The sequence below is a fragment of the Coloeus monedula genome (assembly GCF_965178545.1).
Source record: "Coloeus monedula genome assembly, chromosome: 4".
Lineage (NCBI taxonomy): Eukaryota > Metazoa > Chordata > Aves > Passeriformes > Corvidae > Coloeus > Coloeus monedula.
This window is the reverse complement of record NC_138784.1, coordinates 54,924,261-54,943,172: the sequence shown is the minus strand read 5'-3', so window position 1 is coordinate 54,943,172 and position 18,912 is coordinate 54,924,261. Positions and strand designations below refer to the sequence as shown.

The 18,912-nt window shown below is 38.8% G+C and overlaps 1 protein-coding gene across 1 annotated transcript; it reads right to left on the bottom strand.

The window, feature by feature from the left end:
• Positions 1-8,697: 8,697 nt before the first annotated feature.
• LOC309572608 (hyaluronidase PH-20-like) lies at positions 8,698-13,728 on the bottom strand (the record flags this gene model as incomplete). The annotated part of the gene is made up of 3 exons (XM_082280984.1): positions 8,698-9,402; positions 11,194-11,283; positions 12,760-13,728. The coding sequence occupies 3 exons, from the start codon at positions 13,726-13,728 to the stop codon at positions 8,698-8,700; spliced, it is 1,764 nt and encodes a 587-aa protein (XP_082137110.1).
• Between the last annotated feature and the right edge of the window lie 5,184 nt (positions 13,729-18,912).

The following is an 18,912-nucleotide window of genomic DNA, read 5'->3' as shown; positions in this document are numbered from 1 at the left end:
CTCAAGAGCAGTTGGTTGTGGGCTAGCTGTAGAGGTAAAAAATACCATGGTTTTTCATGCCCTGGTTTTAGATACAGTCAAAATGACTCATAGTGTAATTCTAAAAGTACTGAGTTATTTCTCTTATAAATTTAATTGCATATTTCCAAAATGAAATTGGACACTGGAGCTGGCCCTGCCACCCAATGGTAATGTTAGGGAATTATTTTTCATTGCTTCTCTTAAATCTGCTTGCATTCCTCCAGATTTTATATTCAGTGGCAAGTCTCAAACAATCAAAAGAAGGCACCTTTTTTTTTTTTTTAACCCCAGCAGCATCAGGTTTTGTTCTGGCTACAGGTAGTCAGTCCATTTCTCCTAATGCTGTTCCCTAGCACTGGTAGTTTGGGTAGAGTCAGAATTTTGAATGCCACTCTTAACACTGAGGCAGTGATAGTGTCTTCAGCAGTTTCAAAGCACGATATAGCTCTTGAAGTTTCTTCAAAATTGGTGGCAGAGTGAAAGGAATCAGGTCAGATCCTGCATGGAGGGAGAGTATAGCACAACTCTGCTGGTTTACTTGTCTGTGAGTAAGAGCCAGATGGCGGCTCAATATGTAGATACATCCTCACCAGCAGCCACAAATGTACTGGCCAGTTTACCATTTCTCTACACCTAACAGGGGAAATCACTGGGGAAATGGGTGAGAAAGGTGACATTGATGAAGTGGGTTTTTCTGGTTGCACAGATAAAAGGACTGAAAATCACTAATCTTTCATTTTTCTGCTATGTATCTTGCGATTTTTAAAAACTTGTCCTGGCCAAAGCAATTACTGAATTTTGAGTGAATAGGTGAAATGTTTCTGGCTGCCTTAAAACTGATAAATATAAGAATTTCCCCTATCTCCATAAATCACTCATCTGGTGATGTGTAAAAGACAGTCAGTCCATTTGTGAGAGTGATTTCTGGGAATGAAGTGGTTCTGATTACTGCATGGGGGACAATTCACATAAAATTGAGCAGTCTCTATTTTTGCAAGAAATATTAAATTTTTCAATAGTGCTTGAGTCTCATAGTGATGGAAGTTTAATTAACAATATAATGTAGATATAGTAACACTGAGAAAATACATTTCAGGCATATCCTCATAAAAGACTGGCAGAAGATGCACAGATAAAGTCTAAAACATTAATTCAGTTGTACAATGACTGAAGTCTTTTATAGTGTTTGAGGGTTTGTCCAAGTTTAAAGTTCTGTTGTATTGTTCTAAAATCTGTTGCATCTTTTGAAAAACTGTATGATTATAAAAGGAATTCTTTCTTTTACAAACTGTTTGGTAATAGACTGTTGCATGTAAACATATTGCTGCCTTGCTACAATTAGCAGCTCAGAGGACATTTTTTTTGGAGCTAAAAGCTATTCTGTTATCCTATGTGGCTGTAGACAGACAAGCCGCTTAATCTTTCTGGGAAACATTTAACCACTGATAAAGTATTTTACTTTTCTGTCTTTTCTATTGAGTTTTACACACAGCAGGACCAGTTTAGCAGTGTTATGGGACCATGCAGCACCCAGCTTATTGAGTCTTCTGAGTGCTCTGAAGGAATAGCAAAGCAGCTTACTCCATTGCAGAGACACATTTGTGCTATAAAAATTTATAAAAGTGTATCTTATGTTTCAGGTGACAATGGTGGGGATGCAATAAACACATGGTCAGCAAAATGACTTGAATCAACACTGCATATCCAGATCTTTCACATTTGGGGAGAGATTAGGTATTTGAGACTCAGATTTGTAGTTTGGAGCACTACCAAAGAGATTTGATCACATTATCTGTATTTTAAGCAAGCATTTTAGTGACAGCTGAAGATCATAGAATCATTAATGTTGAAAAAGACATCCAAGATCATCAAGTCCAACCTTTGACCGATCACTACCTTGTAAACTAGATCATAGCACTGAGGGCCACATTTAGTTGTTTCTTGAACACGTCCAGGGATGGTAATTCAACCACCTCCCTGGGCAGATCTTAAGGAGAACAAGCCTTCAGCTGAATGAAATCTCCAGAGAAGAGAACATGAGAAGAGGTAATGTCTCACTGGTATATTCAGGTTTGTCCTGATATACCGGATATTTGGGGAAAAAACATGTAGAATCAGTAATTTCTGCTAGTGAGGCACTGCATTAGGGAGGGACTAGTCATCTTTTCTGTTTGTAGGCCAGAGTCAAGCAGCTGCATTGCTGAAGGGAACAGAAAGACTGTTGAACTTTACAGTGAAAGCCTTGTAAGGTACCCACCAGTGTCCGCATGTGTCATCTGTGCCCTCTGCTGGCTGCAGCCCCAGAGGCTCCAGTATGTACCCTAAATTCTTGTCATGCTCTGCTGAGGGAAAAGATGAAGAAGGATTTCTGTAAGGACTGTTACAGTGGCAGATTGAGGTTTTTAACTCAAAAATGCTGTGATTTGGATACCTAAACTTGGTATATGCAGTTCGTGCTGAAATAGTTCATAGGATTTACAGGCAGCTTAAGTCCGTTATTAGTTATTAGTCCAGTGTCCACTGTTATTAGTCCAGTACCCTTTAATTACCAGCTGCCCCAGCAGTAAGGTACTTTGTGCTTTGTTGTGACATTAACCATATTATCGTTGTGGGAGCGGAGGGTGTCCTTAGCCTCCCTTTAAATGGGTGGTTGTTTTTTCCCTGCCTCAGGAAATCATCACTTGACACAGGCAAGCTGTTGTCTTGCCTCAGCCTGCTAGCAGCCTGAGGGAGCAGTGTGCTCCATGAGACTGCCAACATATGGTATATTTCTTCTGCAGGATCTTGAAAAGTTCTGTTGAATAAATATATTTCCTGATGTGAAAACAAAGGCAGAGACAGGTGATTGCATGTTTTCTAGAGTCCACATATATATGGTGCTGAACACCACCCTCTGGAATTGTATGCACAGAGCCAAAACATTGGTTGAATATATAATGATCCACATTAATTTTCATACAGTCTGTTTGTGTCTGATTACTAATCAATAAAATACCTTATCAGTTATAAACTAAGGCTTATACAAGCATACACCGAAAAATGTCATCTAATTACTACTGACCCAGGAGAATTACAATCAACAGACCATGATGGTGGTAACACATTAGTGAACATAATTAAAGTTATTCCGTTAAGGATGCTAATATTGATAGGTGCCCTTTATCTTCTTGCCCTTTACTTTCTTGTATATAACAAGGGGACAACAAATGTGGCAAGCTTTTGCATTGCTGAGTGCTAGTGACAGTGAAGAGTAGTTGCAAGAGTTTTGGAACAGCTACATGAAAGAACTGTTCTGTAAAGACCCTGATCCTTGACTGGTATACACAAAAGCTTAGAACTGATCTTGAATACAGCATGTTTACATGATCATCATCATCATCATCATGAAAAATATTGTGAGGCAGGGTTAATATTCAATGAAGTATTTCTAGAAAAACAGATAGGAAGGTCTGGGATAGCCACACATTGGGAATCATTTAGAAGTGGTAAGGGATGAAGTTAGACTAGTAAGCTTTTTGTATCTGTTTCCAGCCACCTATACAATGGTTTTTAGTAGCATAGAAGAAAAAATGCCAAGGAAGGATACAAAAAAAATTCATCTTTAGGAAAGATTAAATCATTAAATAAAGCAGTAATTTTTTAAGACACACATTTTGTATCAATGTTATTTTTTTTGAATGAAAGCAAAAGAGCTGGCACAAGCACAGTGTGAAAAAGTTTTTCAAGGAAGTTTTAGGTGTGTATGCTTAAAGGATGGAATTTAGTTGTCATCTTAAAAAGATCATCAGTTCTCCATAACCAAATAAGTTTTAAAATTATGTAACTGTCTCTGTGGTGGCCGGTGAACATACATTACAAGGGACAGAGAGTTTTCAGTAAGACAAGTCCCTAGTGCTACAAGAACCACTTTATGTTAGGGTGACCAAAAAGGCTTCTCCCAGGATGCTTGTTCTGTTCTGTTAATCTATCCCAGTTTGGATTCCCCAGTTGGCTGTCAGCTTCTATCCATTGTCACTCCCCCAGAGCTTCCCCATTGGTCCCCGTTCCCTGGTCCCGCCTTTTCCCCGCCCCCAGGTAAAACTGTGAGTTGTGGGATCATGTTGGTATTTGCCTCTGCACTCTTTGACGGGGTAGCAGCAATAAATGCTCCTGCTGGAATGCACACAAATGCCCTTCTCGGCTCTTTGCTACCGACTGTAACACTGAACCCACCCGTGCGTCTGTGGGGGCACGCATATGCCCCACAGAGCCGGGCAGGGACAGTATTATGTCTCTGCTGTCTTGTTGTTTGTGTTGAAAAGTGATGGATAGGTACATGTAGAAATCTAATCTCTCTGGAAGTTGTCTAGTACATATTGCACAGGTCTGAAATATTCTATACAATTCTTTGCTGATACCATAGGGTATCCCATTGTGATGCAGGGAATAAAGCAAATTTTGCTGAACTCTTTGGGATTCTAGTCACATCCCGGGCTGTCTACAAAGTGATCTTACTGGCCTCTCAAAATACCTCTCCATGTTGTTATTTTTAACACAGAAAAGCAAAAAAACTAAGGTAAGGACTAAACTATGTTTTCATTCTGTTCATATTCTTTAAGTGCTACTTGCCATCTCTCTTTGAAGTACCAATATCTTTGTGTGTCCCAGAATAAGCAACACAATAAACTAGATCCAGATTATTCAGATAGAGAAGCAGAATTTCAATTAAAATTTTAGCAAAATATCAAAACATTGAAGGAGGGTATTAAACAGCTTTCACTTAAACAGACCCTTTCATCAATCCCACTTTAGCATTTCCCTGTCCCTAAATATTGCCAGCCTGAGTTCTCTCCAGAAAGGAGAAATTCAAAATAATGAATGGCAATCAAAGTGAACTGTTCCTCTGTGTAGTGATTTTGGTTCGAAATATCCATTACTTACTTATTTTTCTTCTGTGAGATAAGAATTAAGAGAAAGCAAAAAAGACACAAAATTTAAAAGAATATAAAGAAGTTTATTAACAGAACTAAAAGGAGAAAAAAATAAGTAAGAGTCAAACTAAACCTTCAGAACACTTCTCTTCCCCCCACCTTTCTCCCTTCTTCCACTGACAATGTAAAAAGACAACCCTTGAGATTTTTTCAGTTTACCACCTCTATAATAATCTCTCTCTCAGTTCAGTTAGGGAGAGGAGTCTCTCTTGCTCATGCTATGGAGACATCTCCACAAGAAACAGTTCTCTCATGGCTTCAGTGTCACAGCGAGACAGCCGCCTGCGTTGGTTCTCTGCTCACATGTGGAAGTCCCTTCCCTCATCTTACAGCTTTCCCCAAAACTGCTTTCGAGGGTCCAATCTTGAGCTAATGGGATACCATTTTAAGGATGAGCTGTTCAGAAGCAAAAGGTTCTCTTCACCTGTCTCTGGGATCATCTTCATCTCTAGGAACAGAGGTCTTCTTCTTCCCTGGGAGCAAGGGTCTTCATCACTTTCATCTCTCTCTGTTCAAGCTTCTCACCAGATCACAGCTACTTCAACATTTGCTTATTTCAGGACAGGTACTTTTGTTCATGGCTGTGGTTTGAATGCTCCACCCCCCCATGCTTTCATGAAATTACAACAGGTACTCTGATGTATCATAGTTCATCACCATAGCTTTACAACAGAATTTCAGCTTCTAGGTTTGAAGCATCTCCTCTTTCTCCTCTCTTGGGATTTCAGCTCTTCCTTCTTCACTGACTTTGTGCCAGTGGTGTCTTTATGGTGTCTTCTTCATGTGCTTTCACCTTTCCCTTTCCTTTGACTTGGGAGAGGATTGATGTCTGCAGGCTTCATCTGTTCTGGAGAATCTTACAGCACTAAGAGAGTTAATCTCATCTGGGCCTTGCAGCTAGAATTCGCTTCTCACTGTTGGTCACCTAATCTCTGCCGGGCAGCGGCCTCAGATGAATTTTGGCCACACTAGGTGGGGGCCAGCCTGGCCCTCTCCAATTTAGGAGAACATAAGTTTGGCTTTGAGTATAAGATAGTCACCAGCAATGCAAGGCATAGCACCCCTTTCCTTCTTTTTTCCTTTTTCTCCATGGAGACGCATTGACTCCATGGTGACTGTTTATCATAGAATATAGGTAAGACAAATATAATACAGAGAAAAATAATATATTTGGAAAATACTGTAATTTAACACATAGAGTTAAATCCTGAGGTCTGTAGGATTTAAAGCATGAATTGCAGATACATGTAGGTAACATAATCCCGAATGAACATTTGAAAGATGGTTGGCAAAGCATTGTGCATCAGAGCACAAGGTAGATAGCAACTTACACATGCAGCTTAGGAAGGCACAGTTTATTGCAATAGACTGCTTTCCTCTCGTCTTTCTTTTACTTTTCTGGTCCTGGCTGGTCTCAAGAGAAAAAGAGATGGGATCAGATGAACAGGTCTAACATATCAGTTAGCGTATTCCTTTATCTTTACAGTGAGCCTTGGGAAAAGGCTGTCCATATTAAGTACCAGAAAGATAAAAATACTGAATGGGAAGAGACTGGTCTGTCCACATTCCCCGCTGCTTCACTTTCACTTCTGCAGTTCACTTCCTCTGCATCCATTGGGAGGTCCTGGGTCCTCTGTTTCAACTCTTCTGTGATTTTAACTTCTCATTCCTCCTTTTTTAGTGATTTTCTGCTTGAACCATCACAAATGTTCTGCTTGCTATTACCTGGCTGATAGTCAAAAGTATTCATGGCAAGACTTGTAGATTTTGTGGACTTGCAAGCTGTCTTACCACAAAGTGCTACAGATCCAGCATCTTTCAGCTTAGCCATGTTAAAACATTGTGAAAAAAAAATAGAATTTCATGTAAGTCATACAAGTTTTGCTAAGGCATTACCAGTGATGTTTCCAGTTTTCAGAAACCCTTTGATAGTTACCACAAATGCAGTGCGAAGGGAGTTCAGGCACAGGGACATGCCTTTTCTTTACCCAAGATGAAATAACCAGTATCAAAGCTGCAGTGAAAAAAGCATGTTTTTACACAGGTGATCAAAACCAGATGGATTCTTTTGTGCTGAACAATCTGCTAAATATAGATTTTTTATTCATGATTCCACTTGGAACATTAATGGCAGAAATAGCTTTGACTCGTGGACTTATCACTGTAACTGGGATGAGAAAATTGTCACTTCCTCTTTGTAACTTGCTGTCCAAAAGCCATAAAACATTATTTCTCCATGTTAAGTCTAAAGGCTTCATCTATTTTTCTGCATCTCTGTTATGACCAACAACCTGAAAATTCAAAGAAAATGGATATAATATATGTTTTCTGCTAGATTAAGGAATTAACTTTTTATAAGTAAATGGCCACTATATTGAAATTCTGGTTATTTTCATTAGTGAGGCAGGCTGTATCTGTGGGAGGTGGTGAATTATTTATGCAGATCATGCCTAGCTCTAGGGAGATTTTTAATGTATCCATGCCAGCAGCCACTCTTCACCCATCAAAAGGCCAACTGTCTATTAAGCATCTGACATAATAATTTGAAAAGGTTATTTTATCAAATAAACTGAAGTTAATTGCTTTTAAATGCTTAAACTGACTATATGTTAATCATAACTAGACTCCTGATATGATACTGGGAGTAGTTTTCTTCTGAGGTATCTCTGCTAGTGTAACACTGCTTTTGGCAATGGAATAGTATTAAGCAAATACTTTCAGTTCTGTCAGCAAACTGAATCAAAAAGGTGGTCCTGAGATTGAGGACCATGGGAAGTGAATAAAGGGAGGCTCAGGTCCCTGGTGACGCTTATCTTTCTGCCTACACTGCTGGGTTTTCCTAAAAAGCAAACTGGTTTCCACCAAAGAGACTCCTCAGGAAATAATAAGGCACAAAGTCCTATGCACGGACTTTTTTCCAAATGGTTACAGCCCTATCCAGTCCCTAGGGATGGCTGGATGGAGAAACTAGGACTGGCGACCAGTGCTGGCAGGGAATGCACAGGCAGAGCAGAGGAGTTGTGAGTATTGGCAAGACAAAACAACTGGAAACCGAGAAAGGGACATCTGCAATAAGGGAGAAGGTTTGTGAGAAGAAAGGATAAACTGCTACAGCTCAAATTTTAAATAATGAAGCTGTAATATTCAAAGTCAATGTTTACACTAAAATTAGAACCTTTTGAAGAGTTACAAATATATTTAATTAAAAGAAAAACTACAGGATCCCTAAAGGTTTTGTGAAAAGTGGAGGAACATTACATTAATTAGATAAATTTTATGCTGCAAAGTCCCACAGATCTAAAGTTAAGACAAATATTTTTAAGAAATAATTCCATTCATATGGAATGAAATTAATTCTTGCATAGAGCATCAAACCTATCAACTTATTTTATATATTTAACTGTCTTAGCTTGAAGTACACAAAACAGCATTGTCAACAATTACTTTTTTCCAAATATAGTGGTTAAAAATGTAAACTGTAAAAGATGTTTCTTATTCTGGATTATCATCTCATATGGTATCGTCAGTATATATAGACCAATATATCTTTGGTACAAATAGTAGTTTTATAGAACTAAACTGAAGAAATACATTCAAGCTGAAGTGGCAGCTATGGATTAGAAAAGGTTACCTGATAACAGATAAGACCATAAGCCTTTCAGGAATTATTTTGTTTGTTTGTTTTGTAAATAAAACCTTTAGAATTTCAAATATAGTCAGGGAAAAGAATATTCTCACTTTCATGGGTCATTGATATTAAGGTTCTCAAAAGCAGAATTAAGTGAAACAGATCAAACATCCTTATCTTATAAGATGAAGAACTACTGGAAGTACGAGTATCATTTTCTTTTAAATCATAGCTACTGGCAGCTGTAACAGTGTTATATTCTGCAGTTGTTATATTAAGTATATTATTTCCAGAGGTAGATTGGAAATCTTCTATTTCAGGATGTGTAGATAATGTCACCTTACTCTCAGAGGTAAATGAAAATGCAGATCTGTTAGGCAGGATCTTTTCTGCATAGGCTTCTATATAAGAAAGTGAATTTGAGGATATCTGAATGCAAATATCTTCTGAAATGCAAACATGGAGGTAATGGATGTCATTTATATCAGCTCTAGGTTCACAGCTGTGCCCTGCATAACAATGGCAATCAAATTTTTCTACAAATGTTTGCAGATCCTGATATGATGGTTGCCCTTGTAAAGTGTATTTTCCATCCTTTGTCATTTGAATTGCAATATTCTCAGGGTTCAAGTGAAGATAGTCACTGGAATTCCGTTTTTTCCGTGCACAAGCACCAGAGTCTTGGCATAGCACTTGGCTACATATTCTGGCTGCCATTGTGACGTTGATGAGGTATGGGGTCAAAGTCCTTCTAAGGTAGTTGTCCAGAGTTCTACAGGTGTTCTGTGAAAAGAACATTATACCTACACAGTTTAGTATGGAAACCACTAAAATACTGTCATTCTAGTAACAGTACCACAGTGTATATTTATAAATGTCCCCTGAGGATTTGATAATAGCTATAACTTGTTGGAAGCAAGTGTATCAGAGAAGCTGTAAAATTCAAGCATCACAGCAAATTTATGTGGTGTAGTTGCTGGAGATGTTACAAAAAGCACTTAGATCAGAAAGCAGTTGTCTAAGCTTTCATTTTATCTCTGTATTTCATGTAGCTTTTTGAATCAGATGCATTTAAAGAAGTTTCATGAAGGATTGAAGTTCCTTTTTAAGTCTTAAATAGTTTGAATAGATCTTGGGAAAAAAACTCACTTCTTCAGCCTAAACAAATACTTTTTCTAACAAGTAATCTCTGTGAGACTTTTCAGCTTTCCCCTGACCTGAATAGCTTGGCTACAGGGTAGGGAGCTTTCATGGCATTTTTGAATGAAAAGAATTGTGGTCAGATGGTCAAATTGAAGGCATGCTAAGATAATTGATTATTCTAACTGATCATGAAATTTGCATATACTCTGTGCATTCTTGGCACAGAATGGTTTGGGAACTCTCTCTTTGTTTTTGACATTATGGGCATTTGCCCAATACCACATGTAGATAGACCTAATATTTATACCCATGGAGATCACTTTGGTGAATCTGAGATATATGTAGGTTTTTGAGGTTTTTTTAGGTTATATAAAAATATTCCAAGAAATTTTGATTGATGCAGAAGTGAGGCTTACAGTAATATTTCATTGCTGAAAGGCTAGTGACTGTGAAAGCTGTAAGTATCAGGTGCAATTAGTGCACAAATACATAGTCTGACTGGGCTGTGGAGAGTTCTTTTTTTCCCACAGGAATCTCAAAATTCAGACAATAAAAGTTGCTGCTCATGTACGTTCTGATATTGAGATACTGGGCAGAAAAGTTCCAGGTGCAACTGATACCCTTTATCAAAGGGAGGTACATACAAAAAAGTCAAAGTGGGATGCTTTGGAGAATAACAACCTTACAGAGCTGTGGAGGTGTATTTGGCCATGCTTTCTGTAACAGGAGGTCTGGCAGTGATGAAGCATTTCAGTTCTTTGCACTCAGAAGACTTCACACGAGTCTTCCCATACAATGGTTTGTTATATCTAACTTGCCTGCTTATAAATGAACTACCTGGAAAGAATTATGAGAACATCCTTGTAACTGTTTTCTCAAACTATGTATTTCCCCTTCCTAAAACAAACTAGATATTTTTTCTTCTGACTCAGGTGTTTCATACAATGAAATTAATCAAAGTAGTACTTACAACACACAGAACAGGCTAGGGCTGAACTTTAACAGACTGACTCCTCCTAGTGCTTGAAATACTATTGCCAAGTGCACCATTTCAAAAAGCAGAAGGGTCTTTTAAAAATTGTTCTGGGCAAGCCCAAGTAAATTTGTCTTTACCTCATGACTGGAATGAAATGAAGATATAGGAATTCTTATATTAGTTAAACAAGTGCCAATTTGCATATGGTTATCATAGTAGCTTGTCCTGTTACCCAGAGCCAACAGTACTGATACTTTGAAAGACTGATGTCTTGTTCTGTGTAGTCAATGATGACCTTCATAAGCCTCAGGTGTGCTTGGGTTTTGACTAAAAAGTACTGCTGGCAATATGGACTCATCATTTGAAAAGTAGAAGATACAAGTGATCATAATGCTTTACATCCTTTGAACTTTATTTCTCCTTAAAAATGTCATAAAATAATTGATCTGGCATACCTTATTTTGTGTTAAATTCATATCACCCCAGATCACAATTCCAGAAGCACCCAGTGCAGCAGATTCTCCAATGGTATTTACCAAGTCATCCTGAGGGAAAATGTGCAAAGAATCATACAAATGTAAGTAACCTATAACATAAGGGCAAACGATAAAATACATATAGTAAATGACATAGTCGAAATAACTACTTTGAAGACAGCAAGCAATAATACACGATGCAAATGTCTTGCTCTCAGTTGTACAATTTGATCCTGGGATTGGATTGTACAGGTGATGCCAGCAAATGTTGCCAACAATATCCAATTTATGTATGTCATCAGGTTAGAAAAACAAGGCTGTAAAACCGAGCCAGTGGTTAGGCATATGACATACACTTCTCCAACTATGTTAAGGCTTATTTTGCTGCATTGCCTCCTGGCTGCTCAGAGTTGGTAGCAACTGGTTTCAGTAATGCTGTGGGATAAAGATGCTGGGAAGCACAGCTTTTTGTTTGTTTTTTTTTTAAACTTAATTTCTTCTACTAGAAAGTGCTAAAACAGAAAAGTAGCAACAGAAAGAGCTTTTTCTCTCTTTTTCAGAGAATGTCTCTGGTCTTTTACAGGTTTCTCTGGGAAATTTGTTTCTGTTCAATTCTCCTTTTAGGGACAGCTATTAGCCCAGTCCTAGCAAAATGTTAAGGCCTATCTGGGATGGGAGAGGACTATGATAATGAAAAAAATAATGAAAAAGCAACTTATTTTAGGGCACAACACAAAAAAATAATTAATGTAAAGATTATAGGATTTAAATTTTTAATTATTATCCCAGCAGGGCCTCTTACAGCACCCCTTGCTCCCTGAAAGTATCCACAGGGACAACACTTGCTAATGCTCTATCCAGAATATGGGAGAGCACCAGATACAATGCCATCACCAGGACCACAGCCTCTAACTTCCCCTTCCTTATAGGCTGGAACACCAAGAAGAGATTCCCCAAATTGGTGGTATCTCTGATAGGGTGGGTGTCTATAAAAATGTGAAGGGAAAAGTATAGCCAGAACTGCAATAAGATGATTAGATTTTAATCAGAGCCTAACCTTAACTAACCCATGACATGCTGAAATACCATTTTAAAAGCTACTTGAGTACAACAAAGGCCAGAATTTTTTCACTAGCTTTAAACACTTTTTAAGGAAAGAAAGACTCCGTTTTATTGTATTTTTTTTTTTTAATAACCTAAAAAGCAGGCATTAGGGAAGCCCAGCATTACTAATTCTCTTTGGAAGACTTTACTCGTATTTCTTTCCTCTAACTAACTGTGCTAATTATGTTTTCTAGCTTTGTAATATTTTGTTACATATGAGGAGAAGTCAGAGAATAAAACACTATTTGATAAATATAGTGAGAAAGGTTTGAAAATAGACCTCTTAGTGCTCTGTTTGGTCAAATTTCTTTGATGGATTAATTTTTTATACAGAATTGCACACTTTTTTCTGATACAAGTTAGTATAATTTGCTAAATAAGTGTCAACTGGTAATTTTTTGCCATATAAATTTGAACTATTTCTGGTCTAGCTTCACTCACCTCAGAGAGATATTCCTCATGGACATCTGTGAATACTGGACGTGTATATACAAAAACTGGAAGGGGATTACTAGCATTCGAGACATAGGAAGTTCTAATGGCTTCTTGAACTCTGTTGCGAACAAAGAGTTGAGCATTTCTGGAAGATTTTAAGGCTGTCTCTAGATAGATAGATGGATAAAGTGCTGTGCTTTTCTCCCACAACCAGTTAAGCTCATTATTTCTTTCTATTTCAATATCTAAACAGGTTCCTGTATAATTGTGTGGCTTTTGTTTGTAATCATAGTTATAACAGTCTGGAAAAAGGTAATATCCCCACAGACGATTTGGTTTCATTTCTATGCCCAGCTTCAAAGTTTCCAACATAAATGATTTTGCTGCAGATTCAAATTCCATTTTAGCTATAGTTCTGGCTTCGGCTTCTGATAGACTGAGGTCTCTCTGCAGAACTAGCTCAATGGATTCCTGTCTATAAATATCTTTTGATCCCCAGTTCCTTATCCACAGAGGTCTCCAGTGTTCCCAGTCAATGACAGCCAATCCAACCTGTTCGTCTGAAGGAATGTAGAACTGGATGTCCTCTTTGGCTTTTTTTAAATGATTCTCCAGCACCGAGAGTTGAGGGAGTCCTCCATTGACTGTCTCTCCTGTGACTTCATTTATGTAAGGGTAGTAGCCAAGCCTGTCTGCATAGAAGAGAGTGATGTTTTGCCCAATGGATGTCTTTAGTGTACTTCCAATTAGAGAAAAAATATTCATGTCCAGCTGCACTCCAAACTTTTCAGTACAAAGTTCTGTAGGAGCATTCCAGATAGAAAGGAAAGGTGAATTAGAAACAAGTGGAGGAGCTCTTATGTTCAGAGATGAGCAGCCAGAAACTAGAAGAGTGGCAAACACCACACAGGATGCTACAGGATACATACAGGTAACACAGATGCCAAAACTTTGCATTTGTCTTACAGTTTCCATTGTAGCATGTGCATTAGGTGCTTCTGATCAGACAAAAATTAAATGCTCTCTGGGCGTTCAGAAGGTTGGCAGTCTGTCAAAAACTTTACCGTGCAATGTATTTCTTCAGATTAATACCTATTAAGCAATATTCCTTGGGTGTCAAATAGAGGTGTCCTTTTTACAGGGCTCTGTCATTTCAGGCTGCAGGAAACTTTTCAACAACTTCTCAGACCTAATGCAGAAAAAGAAGCAAATGTAAAGTAAGAAATGATACATATTTAATTTCTAACCTTGAAACAAATACCATTTCTGATTTTGAATATATTGTAATGCTTGAATACCATTCCCCTTTGAAGGAAAAGAACAATGTACAACCATAGAGAAATAAACTGTACTATTCCACCGTCAGTTTTACATCGAAAACTTAGATGTAAAAAATGTAGATGTAAAACTGACAGTGGAACAGTGTTCAGTGGCTCATGGATCAGAGTGAGGGTGCTCAGTAGACCTCATTGTGCCAGATACTGATGTCTGTAAAAATGAGCAGTTTCACAGTGACTTCTCTTAATCAGTAATGTATGTGTAATATTTCTCACATACACCAAAATAAAGTTCTAAGCCTTAATCTGTTAATTTTACAGAGCCCTTAAGGGAAGATACAAGATAGCACAAAACAAACTTGGACTGTTTTACACTTGCAAAAAACCAATCCACGGACACTCATTTAACTCAATGAGGTATCTGAAATATTGTAGGCACTCTATCTTCTGTCCAGACCTCTTTTAAACAGGCTCAAACACCTGTGTATCACCTTGGTACATGGCCAACTATATGTTACTTCAGGCTGTTTGAGATACACAGATTAAGTGGCCCTGAGTCAAAGTCTGCCCAGGGGTGTAGTTCATTGGAAAAGCTGAGGCTGCCCATACACCCACAGTGAGCAGTCATATTTAGGGGTGATAGCTTCAGTACAGGCTATGAAAAGAGGGCTTTGGTGAATCGATGCCGCGTTTATTCCACAGTCCCTCGTGGAGATGCTTAGGCGGTACTCTGCTGGCACCTACGCATGAGTACGATCTCACTTTTGCAGGTAGTCGCGAACAGCCACTCACACACACAGTCTAAGCATGAACCAGAGATGAAGAAGTGAGAGGCGTTCTCTGTATGTGATTCTAAGGCATTTAATGAAACCAACACACTTGAAGGAAGCAGGGACAAAGAACCAAGAACGAACAGCGCGCATGGTTTTAACTCGAAGGGCCCCAGAGGCGGGCAGAGCATCAGAAACCAATGGTCTGAGGGCTAGGGGGCAGAGGCAAGGGTGAGTGACATAACAGGAGCCAATGGGAGAAGGGATGGGAGGGGGGAAACAGTCAGTGACCAGTGGAAACTCGGTAAAGGGAGAACTTTCTAGCACAGTAGTTTAGGGGGAGACCATTTTCAAAACAACATGAGAGGTGTAAAGTGGACTTTGCCATTGCAACAACAGGCATCAACTTTTACATAGAATCCCAGTAGCTAAATCATTCCTCTGTGCAGTAACTCCTAAATCCACCTTCCTTCTGATTTTGAAATAGTTCAAACCTGAATCCATCACTTCTGTGGAGGCTTCGTGATGAGGCAGTAGAGTATGTAAGGATTATACAAGAGTGTACATGAAAATATAGGGGGCACCATGAAATGGGCCATGGAGTGGCTGACTGTAAAATCTCTAAGGACAGATTCAAAAAGAAAACAAAGATTTTAGTTTGTATTTATTGAATTCAGCCAGGAGTAGAATCCACAAATCTTTGTATAGAATCAGCAGATGGACTGAAATCTAAATGTCCATACAGATATTTCATCATTCCACAGCTGCTGATGTGATAACTAAAGAAACCCTGCTAAAAATCAGTTCCATAAACTAGACTCAGATCATAGATCCATCACCAGGAAAGAAGGTATGGCTCTGTTAATTTAAATTGCTTCAAGAGCAGCACCTCATTTGCATGGTATCTGCTTGATGAAACTTGTAGAAAACAGGTCTGCATGCATTTCCCCCAGCTGCCCAGTGGTGACAGCAGGAAAAAGCCATCTTCCCTCCAAGCTAAACAATTTTGGGTCTCTCAGCCTCTCCTCATATGACAAATCCCTTATTCATCTTTGTAGCAATTTGCTAGACTTGCTCCAGTATGCCCATTGTTTTATTGTACTGGAGAGCTCAGGTGTGGACCCAACATTCCAGATGTGGCATCATCAGTGCTAAATAGAAGGAATAAACACATTGTTTTATCTGTTGGTGGTGTATAATCCTGTTAATGCCACCCAGAAGGCTGTTGGTCTTCACTGCTGCAAACATGCATTGCTCAATCCAGTCAACTTTGTAGAGCCTAATCTGCAACTGCATTCCAGCCATTCAGCTCACAAGCCTGTACTGGTGCATGGGGTTATCCCTCTCCAGGTGTGGGGCTTCACATTTTCTCTTGTTGAACTTCATGAAGTTCCTGTCAGCCTCTTTCTCCAGTCTGTGAAAGTCCCTCTAAATGTCAGCATGATCCTGTGGCATATCAGCCAGTCCCAAGTCTGAATTATCTGTAAATTTGCCACAGGAGCACTCTTCCCCATTGTTCAGATAATTAATCAGGGTGTTAAATAGTATTGGACCTAGTATGAAGCCTTAGTGTACATTACTAGAAACAGGCTTCCAGCTGGACTTTGATGGGCCTCCAGCTGTGCTTCCGGGATTGATCACAACCCTTTGAGCCTGATAGTTCAGCCAGTTTTCAGTTTCACTGACCAGTTATCTAGCTTGTACCTCATCAGTGAGAATGTTACAGGAGACAGTGTTGAAAGCCTTGCTAAAATAAAGATCAACAGTATCCAGTGTTCTCCCCATGTCCACCAAAGCAGTCATCTCTTTGTAGAAGGCTGACAGTTTGGCTAGGCCTAATTTCTTCTTTGTTAACCCATGATGACTACTTGCAATCACATTCTTGTTCCTAATGTAAATGTTTTCCAGAGTTATTTGCTCTCTCAACCTCCCAGGGTTTGAGGTGAGGCTGGTCTGACCAATCTATAGTTCCTTGGATTCCCTTTTTTTAACCTTTTTAAGGAAGGAGTTACATTTGCTTTCTTCCACTCCTTGGAACCTCCCCCAATCACTGTGACTATTCAAATATTGTCAAGAATGACCTTACAATGACATCAGCAGCTTCTTCAGCACAGACTGCTGCTTGCAGGCACATACCATTATGTCGCTGACACTTGCATATAAATAAATGTCTGCATAAACGTTCCTGATCCTGCTTGTCCTTTGCTACTGGATCTCCTGCCAGCCCCACTCAGCACTAGGCTCACATTTTCCCTTGTCTTCTGCTGCTGCTATACCTCTAGAAACCCTTCACATTGCCCTTTACACATCTTGCCAGATTCAACTCCAAGTGGGCTCTGGCTTTCTTAACCACAATCCCAACAGCTCAGACAGTGTTTCTTGTTCACTTGTCCCTGCTGGTACCTCATGTGTGCTTCCTTTTTATGTCTGAGCTTGGCCAGGAACTCCTCCTGCCATTTATTGATTTCCTGTATGGGGAGATTTTTGAGCTTGGAAAAGGTGATTCTTAAAAATCAATCACCTCCCAGACCCTTTTCTCCAGGGCCATCTCCCAAGGAATTCTTCCAAGCTGATGCCTCAAGATGCCAAAATATGCCTTCCTGAAGGCAGTGATTATGATCTTGCCATTTTCTTTGTTGCTTCTTTTCAAGATCCTGAACTCCATCTCATAATCACTACAGCCAAGACCCAGCCTTCACCTTTCCTGTTTGTAACTGTGAGGTACAACAGAGCATCTCTCATGCTGGCTCCTGCATTATCCTGAGTGACACTACCTGAGGGAATACAGGTGGAGACTTCCAGGACAAACTTAAAGAATTCCATACTGGAATTCTTGAGAAATACATTTTCCACTTATGCAAATTAAAGAAATTTTCACACATAACCAGCTGATACACACCAGCATTTGCCAGGACAGTGATCTTTTATGTGATTGGTTATGTCATAAGAAAGTGGGATTGCCTCAGAAAGAAGCTGTGGGAGTAGTTTGGCTTTTACTGTTCCTCTGGCTTTGGTTATAAGAGATTTCTTGCCCCCATTGAAGTCAAAAAACTACAGAACACAAATTCTATTATTTTTTCCCAGTAAGCTTTTTTTTATGAGTAGATTTTAGTAATAGGCTGACTTGATGTAAAGGAAAAGAGGAAAACATTGTTTTTAATATTACATTTACTGGTTTAGCTAGAATTCTTTTATTATTGTCTAATCTTGCAAAGTTAAATTTAACTGATTGTTGGGAAATGGTTTTCCTCCAAATCTTGCTGTGATTTATTCTACTGGGTATGAGTTAATAGATTATTTTATGTGATAGTTTCCAGTTAAAAGGATTGCCTTCATCTTGGCCTAACAGTGACAGTTCTGATAAATGTTATTCTCTTCAGTCTCCTTGATGTCAGTCTAAGTGAGCTGAGTCATAAAGCTGTCCTTCTCCTTGTCAAAAAGTCAATTTCTTTACAATATATTAACACTAATTGTTTGTGGGCTACCTGACTTGAAGTACATATTGATGGAGCTAAGTGCCTTTAGTCTAGGGAAAAAGCTTCAAATTTAGATTGTCTCAAATCTGTTATTTGTAAAGGTTAAGTATTACAGGAAATCTATTAATTTTCTTGGTTTAATTATTACATCATTTTTCGCAGCATAAACTGGACTGCAGAAACACACATGGTTGAAAGTGCAAGTGTGCTCCTGTGTTTTGATAAGGACACAATCATAGATTTGGGCATGCCACATGTCCCTGAAAAGGTGGACTCTGAAAAGGTTCCCCTTGACCAGAGACAGTTTGAAAACAAAGGGGAAAGAAGTACTATACATACCCTTGAACTTCACACAAATTCATGTTGTTTGTTGCCCCACAAGTGGATGTTGTATTGTATCAAAAAGCATTGGTTATATTGTTTGGCTTATGTTCAACACCTGCCACTAAACATTAGAGGAATTCAGCTTCAAGGTTTTGTATGAAACTTAGACATGAGAGTCTACACTCAGCCTTGATATAATTAGACATTACTTAGTCAAGTCAGATCTGCTAACATTAAACTTAAGCCAATAAACAAAATGAGTATCTGACATTCTTATGTTAATAGTGTTAGTTACACTTACTGAATTTCAAG